The sequence below is a fragment of the Phocoena sinus genome, chromosome 19 (assembly GCF_008692025.1).
Source record: "Phocoena sinus isolate mPhoSin1 chromosome 19, mPhoSin1.pri, whole genome shotgun sequence".
NCBI lineage: Eukaryota > Metazoa > Chordata > Mammalia > Artiodactyla > Phocoenidae > Phocoena > Phocoena sinus.
The window spans coordinates 46,452,652-46,479,182 of record NC_045781.1 but is presented as its reverse complement, the minus strand read 5'-3'; the positions used below and the strand labels follow the sequence as shown (position 1 = coordinate 46,479,182).

The 26,531-nt window shown below is 38.5% G+C and overlaps 1 protein-coding gene across 2 annotated transcripts in view; it reads left to right on the top strand.

Annotated features, from left to right (window-relative positions):
- The first annotated feature begins 219 nt into the window (after positions 1-219).
- GLG1 (golgi glycoprotein 1) overlaps positions 220-26,531 on the top strand; it is a 153,404-nt gene continuing 127,092 nt past the window's right edge. Inside the window, exon 1 of one of the 2 annotated variants that reach the window (XM_032611890.1) lies at positions 220-851. In XM_032611890.1, the coding sequence (XP_032467781.1) occupies positions 420-851 (432 nt within the window). In that variant the 5' untranslated portion in view covers positions 220-419. The remainder of the gene's footprint in view (positions 852-26,531) is intronic. The other variant, XM_032611891.1, reaches the window with a different exon arrangement.

The following is a 26,531-nucleotide window of genomic DNA, read 5'->3' as shown; positions in this document are numbered from 1 at the left end:
AGAGGTTCTTAGATGCCGGAATACACCTGATCGTGTGAAGTTCACCTCTACACATAAAGTTTTTTTTTCAAGTCATTGAACGGATGACATACTCTACCGGCCATCTTGGTTGTGGCGAACCCAATCCTTTTTTTATTTTTCTGTGACGACAACCAAGGGAATTAGGCAAATCTGCCCTACCCAGATATCTTAAAGAGCACCAGGAACGCCCCCGGCAAAGAGCGCAGCTTTCCCGCCCGCCGAGGTCCGGGGCGTGGGCCATTCAGAGCTCGGCCACTCCCGGGCTTCGCTCCCAGCTGGCGGGTCTGCGCCGGCAGGAGAAGGGATCGGATGGACCCCGCCGGGCCCCGCCCGACTCCCCGCCCCCTCATTTAAATACGCCGCGCCGGCGGGTGCGTCGAGCTCGCCGCGGACTCAAGATGGCGGCGTGTGGACGTGTACGGAGGATGTTCCGCTTGTCGGCGGCGCTGCAGCTACTGCTGCTCGCGGCGGCCGGGGCCGACAAACTCCAGGGCCAGGGAGGCCACAGCCCAGGCCAGGGCCCGGGGGCCAACCTTCTGCCCCTCGGAGGGCAACCTGGAGGCGGCGCTCTAGGGGGTCAGCTCCAGCTGCCTCAGTCATCTCAGTTCCAGCAGCAGCAGCAGCAGCAACAGCCACCTCAGCAGCCGCAGCCGCCTTTCCCGGCGGGTGGGTCTCCGGCCCGGCGGGGCGGATCAGGGCCTGGCGGGGCTGGCGGGGGCTGGAAGCTGGCGGAGGAAGAGTCCTGCAGGGAGGACGTGACCCGTGTGTGTCCCAAGCATACCTGGAGCAACAACCTGGCGGTGCTGGAGTGCTTGCAGGACGTGAGGGAGGTGAGGAGGCAGGACGGGGCCGGGAGGTCCAGGCCTGCTACGGGCCCGAGGGTGTCGCCGGCCTTGGAAGCCGCTGACGACGGTCTGCTGCTTCTCTCGCTTCCTTTGAGCTGCGCTCGCTCCTTCCCTCTCTGCCCCTCGCTCCCCGGCGCGTTCCAAGAAGGGGACCCCACCCCCACCTTTCATTACCTCTGGGTGCGGGGGTCTGGGACGCAGACCCCAGCTCCCGGCTGCAGTCGGCGAAGGCCCAGAGCGTGTTTATATTTGCTCCGGTCTTTTGTGTGATGCTCTAAGCGCGGTGGCTCCTCGGTGAAAACCTGTTTAGGATTTTGCCATCCGTTTCGACTTGGATAATTTGTAGCAACCCTTTTAAACATGAAAAATGGTTGGCGTACTTCAGCTGTTAAAGAATGCCCTGCTGTTTATTGGCAGTAGATAATGTTTGTTTAGGTAACTGTTTCTATTCTGATATGTATTGTAGACAGCAACCGAATTTACTGTCTTTACCCTATTCTTTTGTAATTCAAAAATTCCTACTATTTACCAGCTGCTGAAAGTAATATATGCTTTTTTTTTTCCTTCTTCTTCTTCTTCATTTCTTTTGGTCAATTTGTAATGAATCTCAAGTGTAAGCTGTTACTCCAAGTGATTTAGAGTCCCAGAGCTTGAAAAGTTGGGGCAGTATTTGAAGATGGATTGTGGGGTCTTTGCCTTTCTGACGTCTGAATATGATTTTAACAGTACCTTTTAATGCAGTCTAGGTTTGATGTTGTTTGATGTGATTCAGTTAAGTAACAGAGAATTTCTTCTCTGGATTTAATGCTGCAGACGTAAGTGCATTTTTGACAGTTACCAAAGTTTGGGAGCAAATCTGGTAGGGATACTTTTTTTGTAAGGTTTAGGTGTATAGAATTAGGCCCAAAGGCTGACAGGTAGAATGAAGCCACCGCTGGATACAATTTTATTTGGGAAGTTGTTAAGAGAATTTTCTAAGGTGTTCATGGTCATAGGAAAACCACTGGCTTGTTGAAAAATGCTAGTCTTGGCAGTTTTTTTCGCCCTTATCCACCTGTGATATTTGCTCTGGTATGCCACGCAGAGTAATTCACAGGAGGAAAAGATATACATGCTCAGGAGACAGCGAGAAGGGAAATTTCTAGAGCCACCAGAAATGTGGGGCCTTAGATGACTTATCTACAATTTGAAAACTAGGAAGATAATCCCTTGTTATTCTTTATTCTGCAACTACTCTTCTAGTCGATAACAGCTATGATTCTTAATTCTGTCAAGCTTCCTGAAATTTTCTATTGGGCCTTCGAGGATATATAATAGATGCTGTTCTCTCAAACTAGGATCCTAATATTGAAGACCAAACATTTGGTTAAGCAGTTTGTGGTAGAAACAGGATGTTATTAGGGAAAGTGGCAAAAAGTGGCCCATTCAAGGAATACATGTCTCCTTACGTGCATTAGGGACATTTGGAAACAGTCACTCACAGGAGCAGTCTTCCTTTGTCATGCATGTAGAAGTGTGTAGCAGCATATATAATCTGTAAATAACTTAGCTTTGACCACTTTTGGAGTCTTTTTAATTTGGTAGGTACTATCTTTCTTGCGTTAGTTAGTGTAAAGATCCTGGCCTGAAAATGTAGTCCCTGCTCCACCTTTGACTGTAAGATTCTCAGCAAGGGTATTCTTTTGGTAACTACATTTTTCTTCCTTTATAGGGACTTAAACTCTTTGAAGGTAGTTACTAGGTCCTGTATTTCCTATGTAACTTTTCAGAGTACCTAATTCAGTGCTGAGACTCAGTGAATAGTGTTGACTGATTGAAGGTGAGTAAGCTAGTGGAGCCCGTTTTATGCTCTAGAGAAAGAAAAGGTGTCATGTAAATTGGAAGAGGTGGTTTGTGGGGGGGCAGGGGTTTCCAAATTTCCAATTTAATTAATTTTCCTCCAATTTTATATACATAAAAGTTGAAAGAATAGTATCATGAACAGCTGTGTATATTCTTTAGGAGTTGGAGCTATTTTTAAACTACTTTTTTTCCTTTAAAGACAGCAGAAAGAAATTTTATTCCACTTAGAGAATTAGTTAAATCTCAATTATGTGTTTGAAAGAGCATAACGATTAAAAAAGTAAACTAGCTAGGCACATTTGAAGTGAAAGTGTGGAATATGTTTTGTATGTGCTTTTTGGTAAGTAGGACAGTTTGATAGGAAAGTAGACATTTGTGCTTCTTATCCCTTTGGATACATATTTGGGGAAGATTGTTCTCTGTGCTCTTGCTATTAGAATTATGAAAAGACAAAGCATGTGAATATTTAAATGGTAGTATAGTAAACCACATTTTTATTTTGAAACAACGTGGGTAAGTTAAGTCTTAAGTTCAGATATTTTAAGGTTCTCTTTAGTGTTCAAAGTTATGTACTAATTCACTTAGAGAATCTATTTGAAGGTATTTATACTTACCTTTAAATAATTTCAGCGGATACTTTCCGTTTGTCTAATGCATCATATGCCACCAAATTAAAATTTTATGTGTGAACTATATTAAAACTGCACATAGACTAAGATTAGTTCACAGCTTTTTCTCCTTTTGGCCACTATTTTAAGGTTATATGTTGTGGGGGATTCTTTTTTTAACCCTGTCAGCTGAGTCATACTTTTTAAAAGGTGAAGTATACCCAGCGGGTCCCCTGTTACATAGTGGGTATATTAGCAATAACGATGGATAGTAGTCCTGGCTACGTGTGTGTGTATGTATATGTAGTTAGTAGTAGTTCTAGTCATAAGAATATATAGCTAGAAGGTATAAGGCTAAAAAGGAAAAATACATCCTGGGCTGTTCTACCAGGTGGAGGAGAAGTAATACCAAAAGTATTACTGTCTAGTATTTGATAAAGAGATAAGACATGCTTTATGTTGAGAGTAATTTTAAAATAGTTTATATATTTTTGGCTGAAATGACCAACAGTATCTTTTTCTTTTTTTTTTAAAATAGATTTATTTATTTATTTTTGGCTGTGTTGGGTGTTCGTTGCTGCGTGCAGGCTTTCTCTAGTTGCGGCGAGCGGGGGCTACTCTTCATTGCGGTGCACGGACATTCCATTGTGGTGGCTTATGTTGTTGCAGAGCACGGGCTTTAGGCGCGTGGTCTTCAGTAGTTGTGGCGCACATGCTCAGTAGTTGTGGCGCACAGGCTTCGTTGCTCTGCGGCATGTGGGATCTTCCTGGACGAGGGCTCAAACCTGTGTCCCCTGCATTGGCAGGCAGATTCTTAACCACTGTGCCACCAGGGAAGTCCCGACCAATAGTATCTTGTGTTTAGAAGTTTCAGATGGAGATGTTGGTTCTTTAGAAGTTTATTAGTGATGTGCATAGTTTTTCTTAGGCTGTTTTTTTTTTTGTTTGATTTAAAAAAAGAAACAAAAAACTTTCTAATATGGAAAATTTCAAACATAAACACAAATAGAATGGTATGATGACTCCCCACATACGCATCACACAGCTTCAGCTATCCTCACTTTTTTTTTTTTAATCACAGGGGTTGGGAGAATGGATATTTTAAAGCAAGTTCCAAACACTGTCATTTCTGTTATAAACACTTCAATGTGAGTCTCTGATAAGGACTTAAAAAAAAAAACCAGAATCTAATTGTTATTTTTTAGTATTTGAAAGCATTGTGAGTATTTTTTCTGAATTTCTTGGTACCTTGTCTTGATATATCAGTTTCAGGTTATAAATTTGTGACCACTATCTCTAAACTATGCACAGAGTGAATGCTTTGTAAATATTTATTTAAGATGGACTATTTTACATATTGAACAGGAATTAATATTTCAACATTGCAAACTGTAAACTTACTTTCAAACCCATAGGTGAACATTTTCTTATTCTATTCTTAGCCTTTCTCTTAACTGTACGTATCCTAAGATAGTATGCCATAATGTCTGTATTATCTCATTTATCCTGTGAGGTGGATAGTGTTATTATCTTAGTTGAGAAACAGGCTCAGAGAGATGAACTAATTTATCCAGTGTTATATCCTAAGTTGTAGGGGTGGTATTCAGCAAGTTCTCTTTGACTTCAAAGATTGTATTCTTTCTAATTTGCCATGGATGGTTGCAGCTATGGAAATTAGTATGTGGCTGTTGAGAACACCAGGGGTTCATAAGTGCACACAAAAGGAGAAGAGTCACCTGGAATTAGAATCTTCCTTTCTTCACTACCAAGAACAACTGGGTAGGAGCAGCATCTTTGCATTGGAGTATTGTCGATTTCTCAGGTGGACAGACTGGCATTATTAGACAAAGCTAATTTAATTACTAGTCTGAGTCCGTTACAAGTAGAGTTTCTGCTTCATGAAAAGATTTTCAGATCCCATTTCACCTTAAGCAGAATTTGTACTGGTATAATGGAAGAATTTAGATATATTCCCCTACTATTTGTATTGAATGAATGGAACACCACAAAGAGTAAACTAGGACTAGAGCTGGCACTGCCATTAACTAATTCTATGACTGTGAGCAAGTCAGTTTACCACTCGAGTCTCAGTTTCCTCATGTGTTAAATGAGAGGCTTGGGAAAGAGTACAATTTACAATTTCTAAGATTCCTATTATTTAACCTTTATGAGTTGTTCCCTGTGTATATTCTCTGTATGTATGTATTTTATAGTTTCTAGGACTTATATATGTGACATCTCCTGGTTCCTTATTCATTCACAGGTGAAATAGTGAAATGAATAATGCAAACAGCAGTTAATCCAAACATCGTTTGGCTTTAGGATACATTATGATTGTTTTGTTTGAGCCAATATGGAATTTCCTCCTATGCTGACTCTCAGTGGTTGGAAGCAGTCTAACCACATAATCAAGGCATTTTTTTTTTGCGGTTCGCGGGCCTCTCATTGCTGTGGCCTCTCCCGTTGCGGAGCACAGGCTCCAGACACGCAGGCTCAGCGGCCATGGCTCACGAGCCCAGCCGCCTCGCGGCTTGTGGGATCTTCCCGGACCGGGGCACGAACCCGTGTCCCCTGCATCCGTAGGCGGACTCTCAACCACTGCGCCACCAGGGAAGCCCCTCAAGGCATTATTGATCCCCTATTATGCACTTATCATTGTGGAAGAACACTAGTACTTTAAGACACTACCATTGCTTACAGTTGGTTTGATAAATGGGATTGTGATCAAGAAACAGTTATATAAGAGAGTGTTCATCACTTGGTGTCACACAGACAAGTAAATTCTTTAGGGCAATGAAAAGAGCACAAAATTAGGATTTAGACTTGGATGGAACTCTGCTCTGCTACTCTTGGCTTAAAAATCTTACCACTTTTTTTTACACTTAAGTAGGGACAGTTTAGCCCTGTTGTAAGTGAAGATATACATGAGTTCTTGAGTTTGATGTGCTAGTTATATTTTTCTTTTTTATGTTAAACAAAATATGTTACCATTAAAGTAGGCAGTACTAACATACCACCAGGAATCATCTTGCTTATCACCTATGGTACATGCTTTGGAAAATTCTAAGACTGAATTATCGCTTAAGATCCTTCCAGCTCTGGTACTTTGTGATCCTGTCATCTGTAGAAATACAAAACATTGCAAGGGAATCATAAGCACAAGTGAAAAGGGAAGATGCTTTGAGAAATTAAGGGGGCTGTACTGACTGTACTGAAGTAGAGAGTTTGAGAATTTTTTCAGAGTCCAGATTATAAAGGGTCTTGCATACACCACTGTCTTGTTCTCCAAGTAAAGCCCAGAAATGGGATGTGTTTTTATCCCTGAGATAAAAATATTCCCACAGATAAGTGAGTTACCTGTAAAATAGCACTGTCACTTATGGAAGGAACTTTTTAAGAAGCTTCTTGATAAGACTGCTTTACAGTATATAGTTGCTGAATTATTTCATTGCTCTTTTGGAAGAAAATAAAATACTCGATCAGTCCAAGAGATAAGATGATACATTTCTCCTAATGTATTCAAAACAAATTTCATCAGCAACAATCCTCCCAAAAAACTTCTCCTGCTTATATGAGAAATGTATGTGGTATTTTAAAAAGAAGCAGTTAAAATGGCTTGTAGGATGTCATGCAAATTAATTTTTCTTCCTTCAGCAAACATTTATTGAATAAGTACTGTGTACAAGACACTGTGCTTAGTGTTAAAGGTTACAAATATTGATTATAGCTAGCATTTATCGAGGGCTTTTTGTGTGCCCTGCCCTAAGGGGCCAGATGTTCTCTAGGTGTTATATCTCATTTAATCCTATGAGAGATATATCATTAGTATTATTTTAATTATTACTATTTTTTAAATGAGCGAACTCCCTCAGGGCCAGTAAGTAGTGGAATTGATATTTGAAAGCAAGTCTGTCCAACTGTAAAATGGCTCTTTCCCCCTCCGCCTATGCCTGTGGTAGTCACCAGCTATATATGTTGCTACTGAGCAGTTGAAATGAGTAGTCTGAGTTGAGATGTGCTGTAAGTGCAAAATGCACACTTGATTTTAAAGACTTAGAACACACAGGAAGGTAAACTATCTCAATTTTTTTGGAGGGGGTAGGGGTGCGCTGCACAGCTTGCAGGATCCTAGTTCCCCCACCAGCAATCGAAACGAGGACCTCAACAGTGAAAGCACAGAGTCCCAACCACTGTACTGCCAGGGAATTCCCGTCTCAGTTTTTATATTGATTACATGTTTGAATGATAATATTTTGGATATGTTGGGTTAAAAACATTATTAAAGCCAGTTTTACTTTTTATTTTTTAATGTGACTACTAGAAGACATAAAATAATATATGTGGCTTCCATTATATTTCTGTTGGACAGCACTGATCTGGAAGAAGAAAAAGGTATCTTTATTAAAACTATAATACAAGTTATAAAGTAGTAAGTACCTTAAGAGAAGGATAAATTAAATGCTATGCGCATACGGTACAGGAAATGGTTGGGAGAATCAGAAAAAAACTCTTCACTGCTTTTCAGTCTTAAATTGATGTTCATATCATGAAATTCTTAATTTAGCCACCTTAAAATGCCTGGTTAATAGATGGATGTCATTTTCCTCATGCCGACTTTATAAGTTGTAAAGGGGTACAGTAGCTCCTTCAGATTAAGAGGAGCTGAACTCATAAAACTGGAAGCCAGCAAGTGACTCATCTTTATTTGATTGAGTTAGATATATTTAAAACTTAAGAAAGAACGTCAAGTGATGGCCCTCAGAACTGTGCCAGTACTAACCCTTGTATCTGCATTAAAATAGAGTGTGGAGGAACAAGAGTGTGGACTGGAATCTAAAAACAATGAATTAAGAGAAACAGACATTTATTTTCATTCTGTTTTAATAATTTTACTGAAATTAGAATATTATGTTAGATCGACTGCGTGGTGTTTACAGTACCTATAAATTCTCCTATTGAAGCCTTGAATAACATTATAACTCTATACTGGGGGAATCATAGTGAAGATGGGTACTTGGTTGAATTCCTGGATCTGTATCCTTGTAGAACAGAACAAAGAACAAACTCTTAAAACATTTTTGTGTTCCTTAAAAAAAAAAAAAACAAATGTGATGTATAGTTAAAATCACAAGGAAGATAAACAGTGAAGTGAAATGATATGTGAGAGAAACTAACCAGGAGAATGTGCGTATGTTATAAATCAATTCAAATGCAGAGTTGCCAAAAAAAAAAAAAAAATGAAAGAAAAAAATCATGTTTAAAGAAAATGCTCTGATGTCTAGGAAGGTTTCAGTTGTAATTTAAGTTAACATAGAAAGACAGACTGCAAGTCACTTAACAGAATTCCCAAAGTTCCTATGCTGGCCAAATCAGCTCCGTAATGTGATAAACATAAAGTGAACAAAAACTTCAAGGAGGGAGAAGGGAATGCAATGGAGAGTTTTAATCATGCACAAAGCCTGCCATTTGTTAATTAATGCCATCTACTGCGCATACTTGTTGCACATGAAATAATCAGCAGAGATAAGGTCCTATAGTCATGTGGAGCTCATCATAGGAGGAGCAGTGTGGTGAGTGGTAAAGAGTGGGCTCTGGAACTGCAGTCCTGGATTCAAATCCTAGCTCACTTACCACTTACTGTGACCTTGGACAGATTTATCTCTTCAGCCTTCACTTTCCTTATGTGTAAAATTGATGTATGAAACCACTCCCACAGGGTTATGAAGAGGATGAAAATAATTTAAATATATAGAGCATCCATCAAATTGCAGTTGCCCATCAGTGGTCTTTCTGCCCTTTGTTGTTGCAGATGACGTCCTTCAAGATTGGCTTTATGTTCACTGTCTTAAGAGAAATCTGAAGTAAATTGTAATGTGCCACACCTTTTATTATAATCCTTCCAAGGCTTCTTCAAGAAAGCTGTAGTTGAACTTGAAGAGTAGTAAGGTCAAAAACTTTTTATAGGACTTCCCTCGTGGCGCAGTGGTTAAGAATCCGCCTGCCAGTGCAGGGGACACAGGTTCGAGCCCTGGTCCGGAAAGATCCCACATGTTGCGGAGCAACTAAGCCCATGCACCACAACTACTGGGCCTGTGCTCTAGAGCCTGCGAGCCACAACTGCTGAGTCCAAGTGCCACAACTACTGAAGTTCGTGTGCCTAGAGCCCGTGCTCTGCAACAAGAGAAGCCACCCAGTGAGAAGCCCAGGAACTGCAACGAAGAGTAGCCCCCGCTCACCACAACTAGAGAAAAGCCCGCGCGCAGCAACAAAGACCCAAGGCAGCCAAAAATAAAAATTTATTAAAAAACAAATAATAAAGGTAGTATTTAAAAAAAAACAAAAAAACTTTTTATAGAGTCTTTACCAGGTATTTAAAATGTGTACACTTTGAGGTTGTGGAGTGCAAAGGACTGAATTCTCTGGGTAAAGGAACTCAGTTCTACCAAATGTTCTTCATTCTCTTGGCCTAAATGATGCCTAAATTTGGAATATACTGCCTATCAGACAAAGGAAATCTCTGTTCTTTGATATAAGAGGGAAAAAATTAGCTCTTCTATTTCTGAAGACTGTGTTGCTTATAACATTCTCCCTCTGTAGAATGGAATGACTTTTATCAGCTGAGAAACAGAAGGCATTGATTGTTATCTTTTTGCCCTTTGTAAAACCAGATAGATATAAAAATCACTTAAATTTTCCTGAAAGTTGTCAACTTTTCAGAGGGAAAGTAATGTGTAAGGACTTTTATGTTGCTACGGTGGGAACATTTTCTGGCCTATGAAACAGTCTATATTGAGGTATAAATACATAATCATACATTAAGGACAGCACAAAATATTCTCAGTATGTAAGCCTTCTTTCTGAGGTAATTAGGTAGTAGAGTTAGTTTTGAATAGTTTTGAAATAGGCAAAATTCCACAATCTCGGGACTTCCCTGGGGTCCAGTGGTTAAGACTTCGCGCTCCCAATGCAGGGGGCACGGGTTCAATCCCTGGTCGAACTAAGATCCCACATGCCACATGGTGTAGCAAAAAAAAATCCACGATCTCTTATTCAAACTCTGATTTGCTAGGTTAGGACCTGACTGACGTGTGTATAGATAAAAGCTTTTAGCGTGTAGAGTTGTTGGTTTTCTTTTAAATCATTATAAGAAGTTTCAAGAATTTATACGATTGTGTATTGATTTTCAACTTGAAAGTATCATCTGAAACAGGAGAAATTAGAGCAGTGAAAGGGGAAGATGAGATTGGTATGGTTCCCTTCCTCTTTTGGAAACAAATTCACATTCTTTAGTCCATGGTCTCAGGCTGCTTCTCCATTCTCCAGCTCTGCTTCCCACTAGCTCCCTACATGATATCCTACTGATCACTACCTTTCCCCCAAGTTGTTTAATGGTATTGGCTTCCAGAGAGTGCCAGTTACAGCTGTTGAGTTTTTATGTAAATATTTTGTTGGCAAAGATTTTATATTCAGTGATTTGAGAAGTTTCTGCCCCAGACTGTTGCTCATTACCTTTCCCTTTGCACAGTCCACTGCCCCTGCCAGTTCTCCTTTAAGCATTGTTTTCTGGCTTGTTTTTACTAGCAGACGGAACCATAAGAATTACTAATGTTTGATCATATTTGATTTATAAAAAGCAGTTTCATATGGTTCAGTCTGTTGTTCATCTTGCTCAGATTTTGAGTAAGCAGTATATGCTTCTGTAGCAATATCATTGTTTCCTTTTGTATCATCTTAAACTCTAGAGACAGGAGAAATTTAGTCATTTTAGTGTAGGGCTTTCACCTTGGGAGTCTTCCTGAAATTTTTTTCCCAGCTTCTCATTTGACTTATCTGCCCCTAGGACCAAAAGAAGAGAACCATTGTAGATTGTTTTATATTTTTACTCATTCATTTGTGAAATATTTACTGAGCACTCACTGTAGGGGTTAATTAATAAGCAAGATGATTATTTGGCATTAAAAGAAGGTGACATGAGAGTTTTGTTTCTTAAAAAATAATGTATTCTGAAAAACTTTTCTTACCTCTCTTACAATAGGGGAAATGTGGAACCAGGTATAAATGTCAGGGAAGAACTCACCAAATATACTTGCTTTTTAAAACTTGAGTATTGACCTAACAACCTTCTCCCTAAATATTTAGTTACTCTGAGTTAAGTTGCTAGCTAACATTTAGTTTATGGAACCCTTTAAATCTCATTTGCAGTTCTTGATAATGGTATGTGGTAGATAGGACAGATATCAGCCGTATTTTACAGACAGAAAAACCACAAGAATCAGGTGGATTGTGATTTGTCCAAGTCTTGTAAGTATTAAGAAACAGAGCTTAGACGCCAACTCAAGCCTTTTTAAATTTAAAGCCTCTGTTTTTCCGTGTTACCACATTGCTTCTCTGATAATTTTCACATTTACATAAATGATATATTTTCATATTTTAAAATGTATTTTTATAGCCCATTTTTATTTAAATCTGCCAACAAATATTTGAACACATACTGTGTGCCCCTGTTTCTTAAAATAATTTTTCTGTTCTCCTCTCCTGGGCGCTAATCTTACACAGGTTAAATTGCTTGCTATCGTCTCACAATCGTGAGGCTCTTTTCTTCACCCTCCTCTCCCCCCCAGCAGTGGGGTTGGGTTTTTTTTTTCCCCTCTGTTTCATTTTGGATTATTACTATTGCTGTATTTTTAGGTTCATAGGTCTTTTCTTCTGTGGTTTCCAGTCTGCTGTTAGTGCCATCTGTCCAGTATATCTTTTGTTTTAGATACTCTATTTTTCATCTGTAGAAGTTTGATTTGGATCTTACATACATACTCCATTTCTCTCTTCGTTATGTTCATATTTTCCTTTACAACCTTGAATGCATTTGTAATAGCTGTTTTAAAAAGGTCCTCATCTGCTAATTCCATCATCTGTCATTTCTTGGTCTTTTTCCACTGATTAATTTTTCTTCTGGTGGTCACATTCCTACTTCTTTTTTTTTTTTTTTTTTTTTCACATTCCTACTTCTTTGCATGTGTGGTGATTTTTTTAATTGGGTGTTGGTCATTGTGCATTTTACATCTTTGCTGAATTTGGTCGAATTCCCTTAAAGAGTGTTAGATTTTGTCTGGCACACAGGTTACATGGAGATCAGTTTGATCCTTTTGAGGCTTGCTTTTAAACTTTGTTAGGGCAAGTCCAGAGCAGCCTTTAGTCTATGTCTACTTTAATTCTACTGCTGAGATGTGACTCTTCTGGGACTCTACCCAATGTCCCAAGTTATGTGAGGTCTCTCCTTCCTGGTTGGTGGGAATGAACTACTCCCTGCCTTGTCAGCTTCAAGAATCATTTGGCGTATTTCCTTTTCAGTGTTTCGTTTCCCACTGCATACACATAGGATAGGACTTGACTCAGGGCGATCCCTCTGAAGATCTCCTGTGTTCTTTGTACAGCTCTCCTTTCCATTACTCTCTCTGTCTTGCAAATTCTGGCCACCTTGGATCCCCTGAACTTTGATTTCTCTCCTCTACTCAGCAAGTACACTAGAGTCTGTTTGGGTTCCTCCTCCCTGTGCTGCAGCCTAGAAACCACCTCCTGGCAGTAAGATGGGGTGATCATCAGGCTCACATTGTTTCACTTCTCTCAGGGATCATAGGCTTATGCTGCCTGTTGTCCAGTGACTGAAAATTATTTCATATATTTTGTCTGGTTGTTAATTACTACGGGGGCAATTTCTGTGGTAATTAATCCTTTGTGAGCAGAAGTAGAAATCACCATCCCTTGAAGTTTAACTTCTGACCTATCAAATGGAAATGAATAGAAGAATTTGTTAGAAAAGGAGATTAAGCATTATTTATTAAAATTGTAAATGTATATATCTGTCTTTTGCGGTAACAATCCTACTTCTGAAAATTTATACATAACAGTATGATCAGTGTGTAGGAGGTATTTAATTGAAGTTTTTTTTTTTTTTTTTTGGTAATAGCAAACAATTGGAAGCAACCTAACGCCCTTCAATAAGGAAGTGATTAAATAAATTTATTGTGCATCAATACAGTGAACTATTGTATTACTGTGGAAAAGAAACTCTTTATGTCAGGTATGGAAAGAGCTCCAAGATCTGTGACTAAATTAAGAAAGTAAAGTTACCACTTTGTATAGTATACTACCTTTTTTACAATCAAAGGGGAAAAATAAGAATAGTATTTATTAATATTTGCTTGTATTTGCATTAGAATACTCCAGAAGGGTACAGAAGAAATTAAGGCTAATGGAGGATAAAAATGGGTGGGAAACTTTCCACTCTATTCTTAATATTTTTGATTTTTTTTCTTTTTGGCTGCACCGTGCGGCTTGTGGGATCGTAGTTCCCCAACCAGGGATTGAACCCAGGCCCACGGCAGTGGAAGTGCCGAGTCCTAACCACTGACCACCAGGGAATTCCCTATATTTTTGATTTTTTAAAAAAATATTTGAGCTGTATGTATGTGTTACCCGTTTAACTTTTTTTTTTTTTAATTAAGATAAAGACCTTTTTTTTCCCATTGCTCATGTTGACTAAACTATCTTAGTATGAGAGTTCCACAGGTATAATTTCATTTTGTGCCAAGGTCAGCTTGTTTGTAACTGGGCTGAGCCAAGCCTTTCACGAACTCAGAAGATAAAAGATTTCCTTAATGTATTATTCAGGGCAAAACTAACTGCCATACCAAACCCAAAACTACCAGTGGCTTAGCGCAAGAGAATTTGTGAAAGACTGTCAGCCATCTGGTGATCGGGAGACCCTGGTTCCTCCCAGCTTGTAGTCTTATTTCCTAGGGCTTTAGAGTCTTCCGCTTTCAGGCAGACAAGAGAATTAGAAACCCTGCCTGCTGCTTTTTTTTTTTTTTTTAAGTCCTTATTACCCTTCCTTCCATATAATTCACATACCATAAAATTCAACCACAAGTACTTTTTTTTTAATATTTTTGGCTGCGTTGGGTCTTCGATGGTGCACGTGAGCTTTCTCTAGTTGTGGCGAGCGGGGGCTACTCTTCACTGCGGTGCTCAGGCTTTTCATTTCTCATTGCGGTGGCTTCTCTTGTAGTGGAGCACGGGCTCTAGGCATGTGGGCTTCAGTAGTTGTGGCTCATGGGCTTAGCTGCTTCGCGGCATGTGGGATCTTCCTGGACCAGGGCTCGAACCCGTGTTCCCTGCATTGGCAGGCGGATTCTTAACTACTGCACCAGCAGGGAAGTCCCCCAACCACAAGTTCTTAAAAGCCCTGGCCTCGAGGTGATCAACTCTTTTGTTCACATTCCACAGGTGAGAACTCTTCACATGCAGCACCTAGATACACAGGGGACTGGGTAATGCACTTCTAGTGACAGCTCCCCACTATGAAAAGGGGAGCACAAAATGCTAGCAAGACAACTAACAAGTTGTATCACAGTTATCTGGGCAAGTCAGGTCAAGTTCATGTGCCAGCCTTTTATTTGTCATATCAAGCAGTTATGTTCCTTCCCATTTTCTCTAGGAAGATGACAGTTGTTTATAAGCAATCAGATTTTTCTTTGCTCTAAATGTGTGGAAATACTTCCATGTGATCAGTTTTCAGTGTTATGATCTCTTTGATTTAAAGTATGGAAGCAGTTTCAGCCTTGTGTAGTGATCTCAGTTCCAGTTTTATACTTGCTAAGGGTCAAGACCTTGTGTCCTATGCCTGGCATTAAGCCCCAAGCCCTAGGTTAATGGAACAGTCCCCCTTCTTCCTTCCTCTGCTTCTGGTGCCATGGCTTTTAATCCTCCCTCCCTCCTTTTCCTGGCACCTAGGGGATTCCTCTTTCTCCTGAATTCATCTATGCCTTTGAAAGAACTTCATGTTTATTGTTGAAGACTTTTCAATTTCTGAACATATATATTGCTAGAACCTGAAGTTCTTGAGTTCTGTGGCAGCTCATTCTTTGGATAAGTGACTTTGTTCGAAAGAGATGAGGAAGTAGATTAACATTTATTGGGCAACTGCTATGTGCTTGTATACATAGTCTTATTTAATCACCACTGTTACTCTAAGAGGTAGATTTAGTTTTAGCCCTCATTTTATTATGGAAAATTTCAAAGATACAGAACAGTTTTAAAAAATCATACATTGATCACCCATATACCCGACCACTAAAATTTTACCATTAACAATTTGCTCTACTTGCTTTATCACATAAATAACGTTTTAAACATTTACTGTAAGCTATATGAAAAAATTGTATTCCAAGTCAGTTTTAGTTCATAGCTTTTCTTGGGCTTAATAAAAACAAAACACTCTCCTACTGCCAGAACTTTAAAAAAAAAAGAAAGAAAAGAGAAATTATATCTTAGTCAAAAACAACTGCATTTATTTTGTGTTAGTCTTTTTTTTTCCTCCTCAAGGTGGTTGGGAAAACCAGTGTCTTTTTCTGAAGCAGGTCTGCTCATTCTGCTATGATGAGCCAAAATCCTTAGACTTTGCTTTTTTCCTCAGTTTCTGAAGATGTTTATTTTCACGGTCATCTTTTTCTAGATCTGGCCTTTCCATTATTATAAGTTTATGTAACCTAAAAGGAATTCCAGATGATTCAAGATATACCAAGCTTGGGAAATTGAGCTGTCTCCTCAATGGCTGACCCTGCAACATGGCATGGCATTTCAAACTGATACATGTTGGAACTTTTGCTGAGTTTAACGATGCCATGCAATGGTGATTTATAGATTATATTGAGATAATAATAGGTTCATTTTTTAGATTAATTAGAACGTAGCAAGTAGAGTGTAGCAAAAGCGCAGAGTATTTGTTCCTCTGAGCTAGTATCCTCCATCATCCAAAATAGTTGTTTAATAATTTAGTTATAATAATAACCTGTGTAGGATGTTGTCAACCTTTTGATGTGTATGTTTAGTGTGCTTTTTAAAAAATTCCATTATTTTTCTCCACTGGATGATTTAGAGCTCAGTCTTTTGTGATAATAAATCACTTCCATTGACATGCTAAAGTCTGGACATAGGTTTATTCTTGCTGTGTGCAGTGACTATATTTCCTGGATTCAGAAGATGGCTGTCAGCTGGAGCTTTCTAAGAGTCAATTTAATATGATTGGCTATATGTTAAAATGTTGTTGGTATTTGTAATGACTGCTTTTTGCCAAGAGGTCATTTAAGTTTGTTTTTTTTTTTGGCTGTGTTGGGTCTGTTGCGCGCGGGCTTTCTCTAGTTGCGGTGAGCGGGAGACACTCTTTGTTGCAGTGCGCGGGCTTCTCATTGTGATGGCTTCTCTTGTTGTGGAGCACGGGCTCTAGGGTGCACGGGCTTCTATAGTTGTGGCTTGCAGACCCTAGAGCGCAGGCTCAGTAGTTGTGGCGCACGGGCCCAGTTGCTCTGCGGCATGTGGGATCCTCCCAGACCAGGGCTCGAACCCATGTCCCCTGTGTTGGCAGGCAGATTCTTAACCACTGTGCCACCAAGGAAGCCCCATGCTTTTTCTTTTCTTTTTTTTTAATATTTTAAGAATAGTTTAAAAATAATTAGCAATTTGTCACTCCATAAGGCTAGACATACTAAATAAATTTGTTTTAAACTGTTATGATCACCTTTAAAAAACAAAGTATTTTGAAATTGTTGTCACAAGGCATTAATTAGCATATGTAGGAATTATAAGATAAAGTGTGAAATTAAGGACAAGCAATACTTTTTTTAAAAAATTTTTTTGGAATATACTTGATTTACAGAATGGGTTCATTTCAGGTGTACAGCAAAGTGAATCAGTTACATATATCCACCTTTTTTTTTTTAAGATTCTTTTCCCATACAGGCCATTACAGAGTATTGAGTAGAGTACCACAGGTTCTTATTAGTTATCTGTTTTCTGTATAGTAATGTGTATATGTGAATCCCAATCTCCCAGTTTGTCCCTCCCTCCTGAAAATGTTTATTATTAAAGACCTAATGAGAGATCATTATAATGGGATTAGCAAACAGATCTGCTTATTTCTGTGACATAAATTGTTAAATTAGGACTGATAACATTATATCAGGGCATCTTAGAATTTCAGGAATTTCATACAATTTTGGAACACTTCTGTTAATATATTCCTATATAAATATAAGGTTAAAAGATTGTTTTTCTTTTTTTTAATTTTTAAAAATTTATTAAAAAAGTAAAACATAATGGTACAAAAAGGTTGAAAGTAAAAGAATTGGAAAAGATATACTGTGCAAATATAAACCAAAAAGAAATTATATAATAACAGATATAGTAGACTTGAAAGCAAAAGCATTACTAGAAATAAACAAGGGCACTTCATATCAACAAGTCCAATTTACCAGGAAGTTTTAAATTTGTATGTACTTAACTTCAACTTATATAGAGCAACAGAGCTACAAGGAAAAAATAGCGAAATTCACTATCATAATAGGAGATTTAACATACTGCTGTCATTCACTGATAGAGGATACTGCTTTCAGAACCAGGAGACACCCACCCCAAAAAATTAGTAAGGATATAAGAAACTTAAATAACATGAGCAGCAAATTTGATTCAACAAGCAGATATATAGTCATTATACTCCAAAACTTTAAATTACAAATTATTTTCAAGCACACTTGGAACATTTTTAAAACTGACCATATTGTGCTATAAGGCAAATTTTAACAAATTTCAAAGTTTTAAAATTATACAAAGTGTGTTTCTTGACTTGTAGTTAAGCTACAAATCAGTAACAAAAAAGTAACTAGAAGTTATAAAATACACTACTTCTAAGTAACCCCCCAAAAAACAAATCACAATTGGAGTTAGGAAATAATTTGAACTGAATGATAATAAAAATATTACATACCAAAACTTGGATGTGACTAAAGCTGTGCTTACAGGAATATGTATAAGGACAAGCAATTCTCAAAATTATCCTTTCAGTTAGAAATGAAGTCTTTAGAGAGACTTCCCTGGTGGTCCAGTGGGTAAGACTCTGCGCTCCCAGTGCAGGGGGCTTGGGTTCGACCCCTGGTTGGGAAACTAGATCCCGCATGCTGCAACTAAGACCCAGTGCAACCAAAAATAAATAGATAAATATTAAAAAAAAAAAAAAGAAAAGAAAGAAAGAAATGAAGTCTTTAGATTTTTTTTTTTTTTTTTTTTTTTTTTTTTGCGGTACGCGGGCCTCTCACTGTTGTGGCCTCTCCCGTTGCGGAGCACAGGCTCCGGACGCGCAGGCTCAGCAGCCATGGCTCACGGGCCCAGATGCTCCGCGGCATGTGGGATCTTCCCGGACCGGGGCACGAACCCATGTCCCCTGCATCGGCAGGCGGACTCTCAACCACTGCGCCATCAGGGAAGCCCAGAAATGAAGTCTTTAGAGTGTTTAATTTTCATCTATCACCATCATTGTTATATAGTCCTTGTAATGAATTTGATTCTGGATCAATTGCAGCAGACATTTCTTCCATTTCCTCCTGAGAAAAAGGCTGACCTTCTTCAGTCATATAGTTAATCAGTTCTTCCTTAGAAAGAAACCCATGTTTAGCTGGATCTAATACCTCAAAAGCTTGAAGAAGTAGATCTTTGGGAATTGGTCTGTATCTTCTTTCCAGTAGTACTTCAGTCATCAGGAAGAAATTTTTCAAATTCAGTGTATCCAGTGGATTCTTCTTCCTCTACGTCTGCAATCAGATCATGTAGCTCTCCTTCACTAGGGCAGCATCCTAGTGACCTGATAATTGTTCTGATCTCTCTGTGCCTTCCTTGTCTCTGTCGTCCACCATCTTGTTCTGTCTATGCTTTTTCTAATTCAGAGGTACTCTAACTTTAATAATACAGTTTTTCAGTTCAGGAAGTTCTTTGTATTGAAGCATGCATAAAACTCTGCAGACATGGGATTAAATCACTTAGAAGTGTTATATGTGTTTTGAAAATAAAGAATCTTTTGAAAGCTTGTTAATATTTTGTTCTGTGTGGCTCTTACTATAAATGATATGAATAATCTGTCTTATACTTACCTTTAGAAAACCCAGTTTAAATGATTGGACTTAAATAAGAAAAACTAAGCCACTTGATTGTATTACATACTATTAAATTTCATTAGTATCATAGCATGATAACACATTATAGTTGAATTTTTTTCTTATTTTTAGGTATATATTTTGTAAATTCTATTTTGTACAGAAACTATCCCTTGAAAAAGAAACTTGAAGTTTCTTAATGGGCTATATTTTTTTAACAGATTTTTTTCCTAATGTTGAACCAGAGTTCATCTGTTATTTTAGATAGCTAAATTAATTTGCCATAATTTTATTTAGAATTTTGAATCTGTGAGCATTGGAATTTAAGGACAAATTTATAAAATGCAGCTGTCTGAAACTCTACTTGATAACAGTGTTATAAATAATAATATTAATCATACTTGTAAGAAACACCCTAAGAGATAGTTTGTAAATGTTTTGTCAGCAAAACTTGGTTACTTAATGTTAGGCCTTTGTGATGCAATTAATAGTAACATTTTCAAGGTAATAATGCTGGTGGAGGTCTGCAAGGAACTTAAAATAAAGGAGAGTCAAAGAGAAGAATTAGTCATTGTTTTTCAATGCCACGGCCAATGGGAGAACTGCCCTGAGCAGCTGACATTAGTTGTTCTTGGCAAATTGAGCTCTTTAGTGAAATGTCTGCATTAGCTTAGATTTGTTTTTGAGGGAAATGGGAAGTCACTGAATATTATTGGGTAGGAGAATGGCATGGCAAATTAGTTAGGGAAATTATTATTATTATTTTTGGGGGGGAAATTATTTTTGTAGCAGTGTGGATTGAAGTAAGGAAGATCTGAAGGAACTCACTGAATAAGCTGCTTTTGTAATTAAACTGTGGACCACAGTGGACTAGTAGCAATGGAGATGGCAATGGGATTGAAGGGAGCCTCATTACTTAGGAAAACTTGAGTGCTTTTGTTCATTCATTTGCCAGATTTTGGATAACTGTTATTTACTACATGTCTGAAACTTAATGGTAGGTATTGGGAATATGGAGATTATCATACCACTCATCTCCTACTCCTAAAAGGCATGATCCTTGTTCTCATGGGGCTTTCCATCTAGTGGAGGAGATAGCCATTAAAGAATCGCAAAATAAAAAAAAAAAAAAAAAAAAGAATCGCAAAATAAATGGAAAATTATAGCTACAATAAATGCTTTGAAAGAGATCTATGTGGACATTTGGCTAATCAGAGAGTCAGGAAATATTTTCCTGAGAAGACGTTGGCTGAGCTGAAGGAACAGTAGAATTTAACCAAGTGAAGAGAGGTTAAAGTTTATCTGTTAGGCTCCCTCCAAAAATATATAGTTCTTAGCTTGTGTTGAATTTGAAGTGACAGACAGGCATATCAAGCAATTTCCAGTAAGAGGGTGTAAATTTGGAACTAGATCTTGAACTGAATCTAAATTTTAGTCATTCAGCTTAAAAGGCTGTAGTTGGAGGTATGAAAATGGTTGAGCCCTCTTAAAGAATGTATAAATAGAAGAGTATGATTCCAAGGACTGAGCCCTGGGGAATGCTCACAATTGAAGGTTGGAAAGAAGCTTGTTGAGGGAATTACAGGGAATAGAAGGAATGGTTGAGACTTAAAAGAAGATTTAGAAGAGTTTTTAATTGTGGAGGCCAAGGAGGAAAATTTTAGTTGTGGGAACCAAGGAAAGGGACATTTGAAAGGAGGTAGTAGTAATCACTAGGGTAAATAACACAGTTAAGATTAATGACTGAGAAAAGAGCATGGGTTTTTGTAAAACAGAGATAGAACAGGTTCTGTAGAACCCAGATTTGGACTATTTGAAACTATATTAGTCTATTTCAGAAGTGTGATAGTGACAAGAGGTGAGAATATGTGGAAGGGAGGCCATCTCAGTTAAAGATTTTTCAAGATTAAGGAAATTCATTTTAGTTTAAAGGCAGAGAGAAAGGAACAAGTAGAAGGTAAAAGATAGGAGATGCTGGTGAGTAAGAAGGTAAATATAAATGCTCATAAAGAAAGAAAGGAGGAGGAGATTCAAATCAGTTTGGTGTCAGAAAACATGATTTGTAATTTTTTTGGGAGAACTTAAAGACTATAGCCCTTTGGAATTTCACAGACCTTACCAGTTCTCAAGAGAGTTGCTATCTTAGGTTTAACTTACAACCCACAGAGTAAAGATTATTCTGCTTTTCTTCTTTTTTTTCCTTCCTCAGAACTGTTTCATTCTTAAGTTAAATTTCAGTGAAAGTAAATAGATGTTTATCCCTATTGTTCAAAGTAATTGTGTAGTCATTTACTAAATTGTCACCATGTTGTTTAGTATTGCAAGGTAGTTTGGGGGTGGAGCCAAACACTTGGAGCTTTGTGCCCCACAAATAATATTTAGTAAGCCTGGTTGCCTATAAGAAAGTAGACAAAACAATGGTTTAAATGCCATTCTGGAATAGATGCAGAACAGTTGGGAAAAGCAACATAGTAACTTCTGTAAAGAAGAATTACAGCTTTAGGAATGCAAAATGTGAGGACTGCAAGAGTGAACCTTCTCTCTCCAGCTAGAAGTTTTTCAATACGTCATAAAATGCCTAAACTTTATCATTGTGTCACCTGATTTTGTGTCTGACTAGTAGCACCTGGCCTCTTAGGCTCTGGGTGTATGTGCATGCTCACAGCAACACAACTGTTGTATTCCCACTTCCTAGCCGAGTGCATCTTATATGCTCAATAAATCCTGAATGAAAAAAGAAAGTAACTTTTTATTGGCTATGAGTAATTAAATACTTAAATTATTTTAAGTTTCTCTGCCACTAATGCAAACAAGGAGTGTCTGGGTTTTGTATAGTTTGTTTTCTTTTTTAAAAAAAATATTTATTTATTTTGGCTCTGCCGGGTCTTAGGTGTGGGATCTTTTAGTTGCGGCATGCAGACTCTTAGTTGTGGCATGCATGTGGGAGCTAGTTCCCCCACCAGAGAGCAAACCCGGGCCCCCTGCATTGGAAGCACAGAGTCTTACCCACTGGACCACCAGGGAAGTCCCATGTATAGTTTGTTTTCATACTTGGAATCTACCCAACTGCTTGTTTTATTATCGTACCAGCAACATACAAGTTCAAAAAGAACTCAAAACTGTGTCATCCATTTTTTTTATTGTGGTAAAATATACGTAACATAGAATTTACCATTATTAAACATTTTTTAGGTCTACAGTTCAAAATGAATTAAGTATATTCACATTGTTGTGAAACCATCACCACCATCCATCTCTAGAACTTTTCATCATCCCAACTGAAACCATAGCCATTAAACAATAACTACCCATCCTCCCTCTCCCTAGCCCCTGGTAATCACCATTCTGTTTTCTGTCTGTGAATCTGACTACTCTAGTACCTCATATAATAGTGGAATTGTACAATATTTGTCCTTTTGTGTCTGGCTTATTTCACTTAGTGTCTTCAAGTTTCATCCATGTTGTAGCATGTGTCAGAACCTCCTTCCTTTTTTTTTTTTTAAAGTTTTATTTTTTTTTATATTTATTTTTGGCTGTGTTGCGTCTTTGTTTCTGTGCGAGGGCTTTCTCTAGTTGCAGCAAGCGGGGGCCACTCACTATCGCGGCCTCTCTTGTTGCGGAGCACAGGTACCAGATGCGCAGGCTCAGTAGTTGTGGCTCACAGGCCCAGCCGCTCCACAGCATGTGGGATCCTCCTGGACCAGGGCTTGAACCCGCGTCCCCTGCATTGGCAGGCAGATTCTCAACCACTGCGCCACCAGGGAAGCCCCTCCTTCCTTTTTAAAGCTGAATAATATTCTGTTGTATGTGTAGACTACATTTTATTTATCCATTCAGCCATCAAGCAACTTGGGTTGCTTGCACCTTTCAGCTGTTGTGAATAATGCTGCTATGAACATGGGTATACAAATATCTGAGACCTTGCTTTCAATTCTTTTGGATATACATACACTTAGAAGTATCAATAGAATTGCTGGATAATATCATAATTGTTTTTAATTTTTTGAATGTATGACCATACTGTTTTCTGCAGTGGTTGCACCATTTTACATTCCCACCAGCAGTGCACAAAGTTCCAGTTTCTTCACATCCTCTCCAACACTTGTTACTTTTAAGTTTTTAAAAATTAAATTAAATTAATTAATTAATTTATTTTTGGCCATGCCCTGCAGCTTGCGGGATCTTAGTTCCCCAACCACGGATTGAACCTGGGCCATGGCAGTGAAAGCACTGAGTCCTAACCACTGGACTGCCAGCGAATTCCCTATTTTTTAATTTTTTAAATAATATTCTAATGGATGTGAAGTGATATCTCATTGTGGTTTTGATTTACATTTCCCTGATTATTACTGATTTGAGCATCTTCATGTGCTTATTCGCCATTTGTATGCCTTCTTTGGAGGAAAGTCTATTCAAGTCCTTTGCCTAGTTTTTAGTCGGGTTACTTCTTGTTGTTGTTGAGTTGTAGGAGTTCTTTTTTTTTTTTTTTTTTTTTTTTTTTTTGTGGTACGCAGGCCTCTCACTGTTGTGGCCTCTCCCGCTGCGGAGCACAGGCTCCAGCCGTGCAGGCTCAGCGGCCATGGCTCATGGGCCCAGCTGCTCCGCGGCATGTGGGATCTTCCCGGACCAGAGCACGAACCCGTGTCCCCTGCATCGGCAGGCGGACTCTCAACCACTGCGCCACCAGGGAAGCCCTGTAGGAGTTCTTTATGTATTCTCAATATTAAACTCTTATCAGGTAAATCATTTACAGATATTTTCTCCTATCCCATGGGTTGCCTTTTCACTGTCGATTGTGTCCTTTGATGCACAGAAGTTTTTTATTTTGATGTAGTCCAGTTTATCTGTTTCTTTTGCCATCATATCCAAGAAATCATTGCCAAATTCTATGTCATGAAGTTTTCCCCTTACGCTTTAAGAATTTTATAGTTTTAGCTCTTACATTTAGGTCTCATCCATTTTGAGTTAATTCTGTACATGCTGTAGGGTAAGGATCCAACTTTAGTCTTTTGCGTGAGGATGTTAAATTTTTCCAACACCATTTGTTGAAAAGACTGTCCTTTCCCCATTGAATGGTCTTGGTACCCTTGTTGAAAGTCATTTGACTATATATGCTAAAGTTTATTTCTGTCCACACTGGAGCAGTTGTCAGTAACAGTTTAAGTGTTGCTGGCTCCAGTAGTGGGCTGCTTCTGGGCTTCAGCTTCCAGTAAACTGTGATTCCCTGTATTCACCTGTCTACGGTTTTGGGGCAACAGTTTGCCGAGTGACTTCAGGTCTGATGGATTTCAGAAGAGTTGTTGATTTTCAATTTGTTCAGCTTTTTTCTCATTGTGAGGATGGGAGTGATGATTTCCAAGCTCTTTACATGTCGGACCAGAGACTAGAAGTTTTCCTGGCTCATCTTGTACTTTTCCAGTCCCAGACCTGGAATCAACCACTTCTCTAAGGAACTCTGTTTCCTTTTAATGGAGAGTGGTCTTTAGAAGCCAAGGTCTGGGTGCTAGATGTGCTTATTGCTACTCATGTGTCATTGCTTCAGCAGACAGAGCTAGAAAATGTATAGTGTCCTTGCATCTGCATACATGCATTAATATAGACACATGCACACACGTGCACATATGTGTATATACACAGACATCTATTCATATCTGTGTGTATATATATAGACAAACATGTTAAAAGCTGATTTTTATTCATATTGATGCCTCCAATACCACAAGGTTCATTCTAGCTTTCTCCCTTTCCATGTTTATAATTCCCTTCCATGACGGTGAAAAACTTGGTTCTTACTATCCACAAATTATTTATTTGATTGCTGAATCATATAATACACTTAAAATAGTTTCAGAATGCTAAACTATGTCACTGTGAGAAAGCAAACCTCCTAACTAGGGTTAAGTATTTGTTTATAGCTCTTTTTGTCATTGCACTGAGGATATAAAGTCAAAATACTGTCTTTATAAGCCACTGGTGAGTCTCCCTCTTCCTTCCCCTCTCTCCCCTATGGTTATGGTATTCATTAGAAATACAGTTAGGTTCGTTTGTTTTTCTTTGAATTGCATTTTTGCCTTCCCTCATTATTATTTTTAAAATTTTGGGGACTTCCCTGGTGGTCCGATGGGTAAGACTCCGTGCTCCCAATGCAGGGGGCCCGGGTTTGATCGCTGGTCGGGGAACTAGATCCCAAGTGCATGCCGCAACTAAGAGTTGCATGTTGCAACTAAGAGATCCTGCATGCTGCAACTAATACCCGGCACAGCCATAAATAAATAAATAAATGAATGAATGAATAAATAAATATTTTTAAAAAGTAAATAAAATTTTGAGTCACTAAAAATAACATGGTTCCAGAATTGCCTCCCTGCTACACCTTTTACCCCATTCCCATCCTTCCACCCTTTTTTTTCCCATTTGCAGGGTAGCCAGTCTCAGTTTTTAGTTTATACTTTTTCTTTAGGTACAATGAGCAGATACTATATGTATATTTTTTTCTTTCCCCTTCTTTCTTACCCAGAAGATAGCATACTTGATACTCCTTTGTACTTTGCTTTTTTTCATTTAACCTTATGTTTTGGAAATCACTTTATATCAATTCATAGAGATCTTCCTTAGTTTATTCAGCCACTGTCCTGTGCATGAGTGTTTATTTTCTGTATTTTGTGGTTATGAGCAATGCTGCAGTGAATAGCCTTGCTTTTATGTAGTTTCATATTGTAGATAATATTCCTGGAAGTGCAATTTTGTTGGCTTTTGTTATTGCACCAACAGCATATCAGTTCAAAAGCAAACAAAAAATTTTTGAAGTGTTTTACATTTTATTGTTCACAAGCATTAGTTGATATTTTCAAAAACCTCTTAATAAAGGACTCCCCAGGTACTGCTACTGGGTGATGTAACCAGACAGAAAAATCCCACCTAACTGAATTGCTCTCAAAGTGAACGTGGTAAAGTGGAACGGGAAGCATCTCCTTATCTCAGGTTGGTTAACTGCTCACTTCTAAGTCACAAAACATTGTATATATTTCATAATTATTTTTCTTAATTAGTAATTCTTAGTTGGAATTTTTGGGAAAAGATTATATCGTGTACATCTCTGCAAATAATGTGAAGTACAAGCCTGTCACTCGTTAGGAAAAAAAGCTAAACATATATTAACAATACTTATAGTTTTTTGGTTTTTTTTTTTTTTTTTTGCGGTACGCGGGCCTCTCACTGCTGTGGGCTCTCCACGCGGG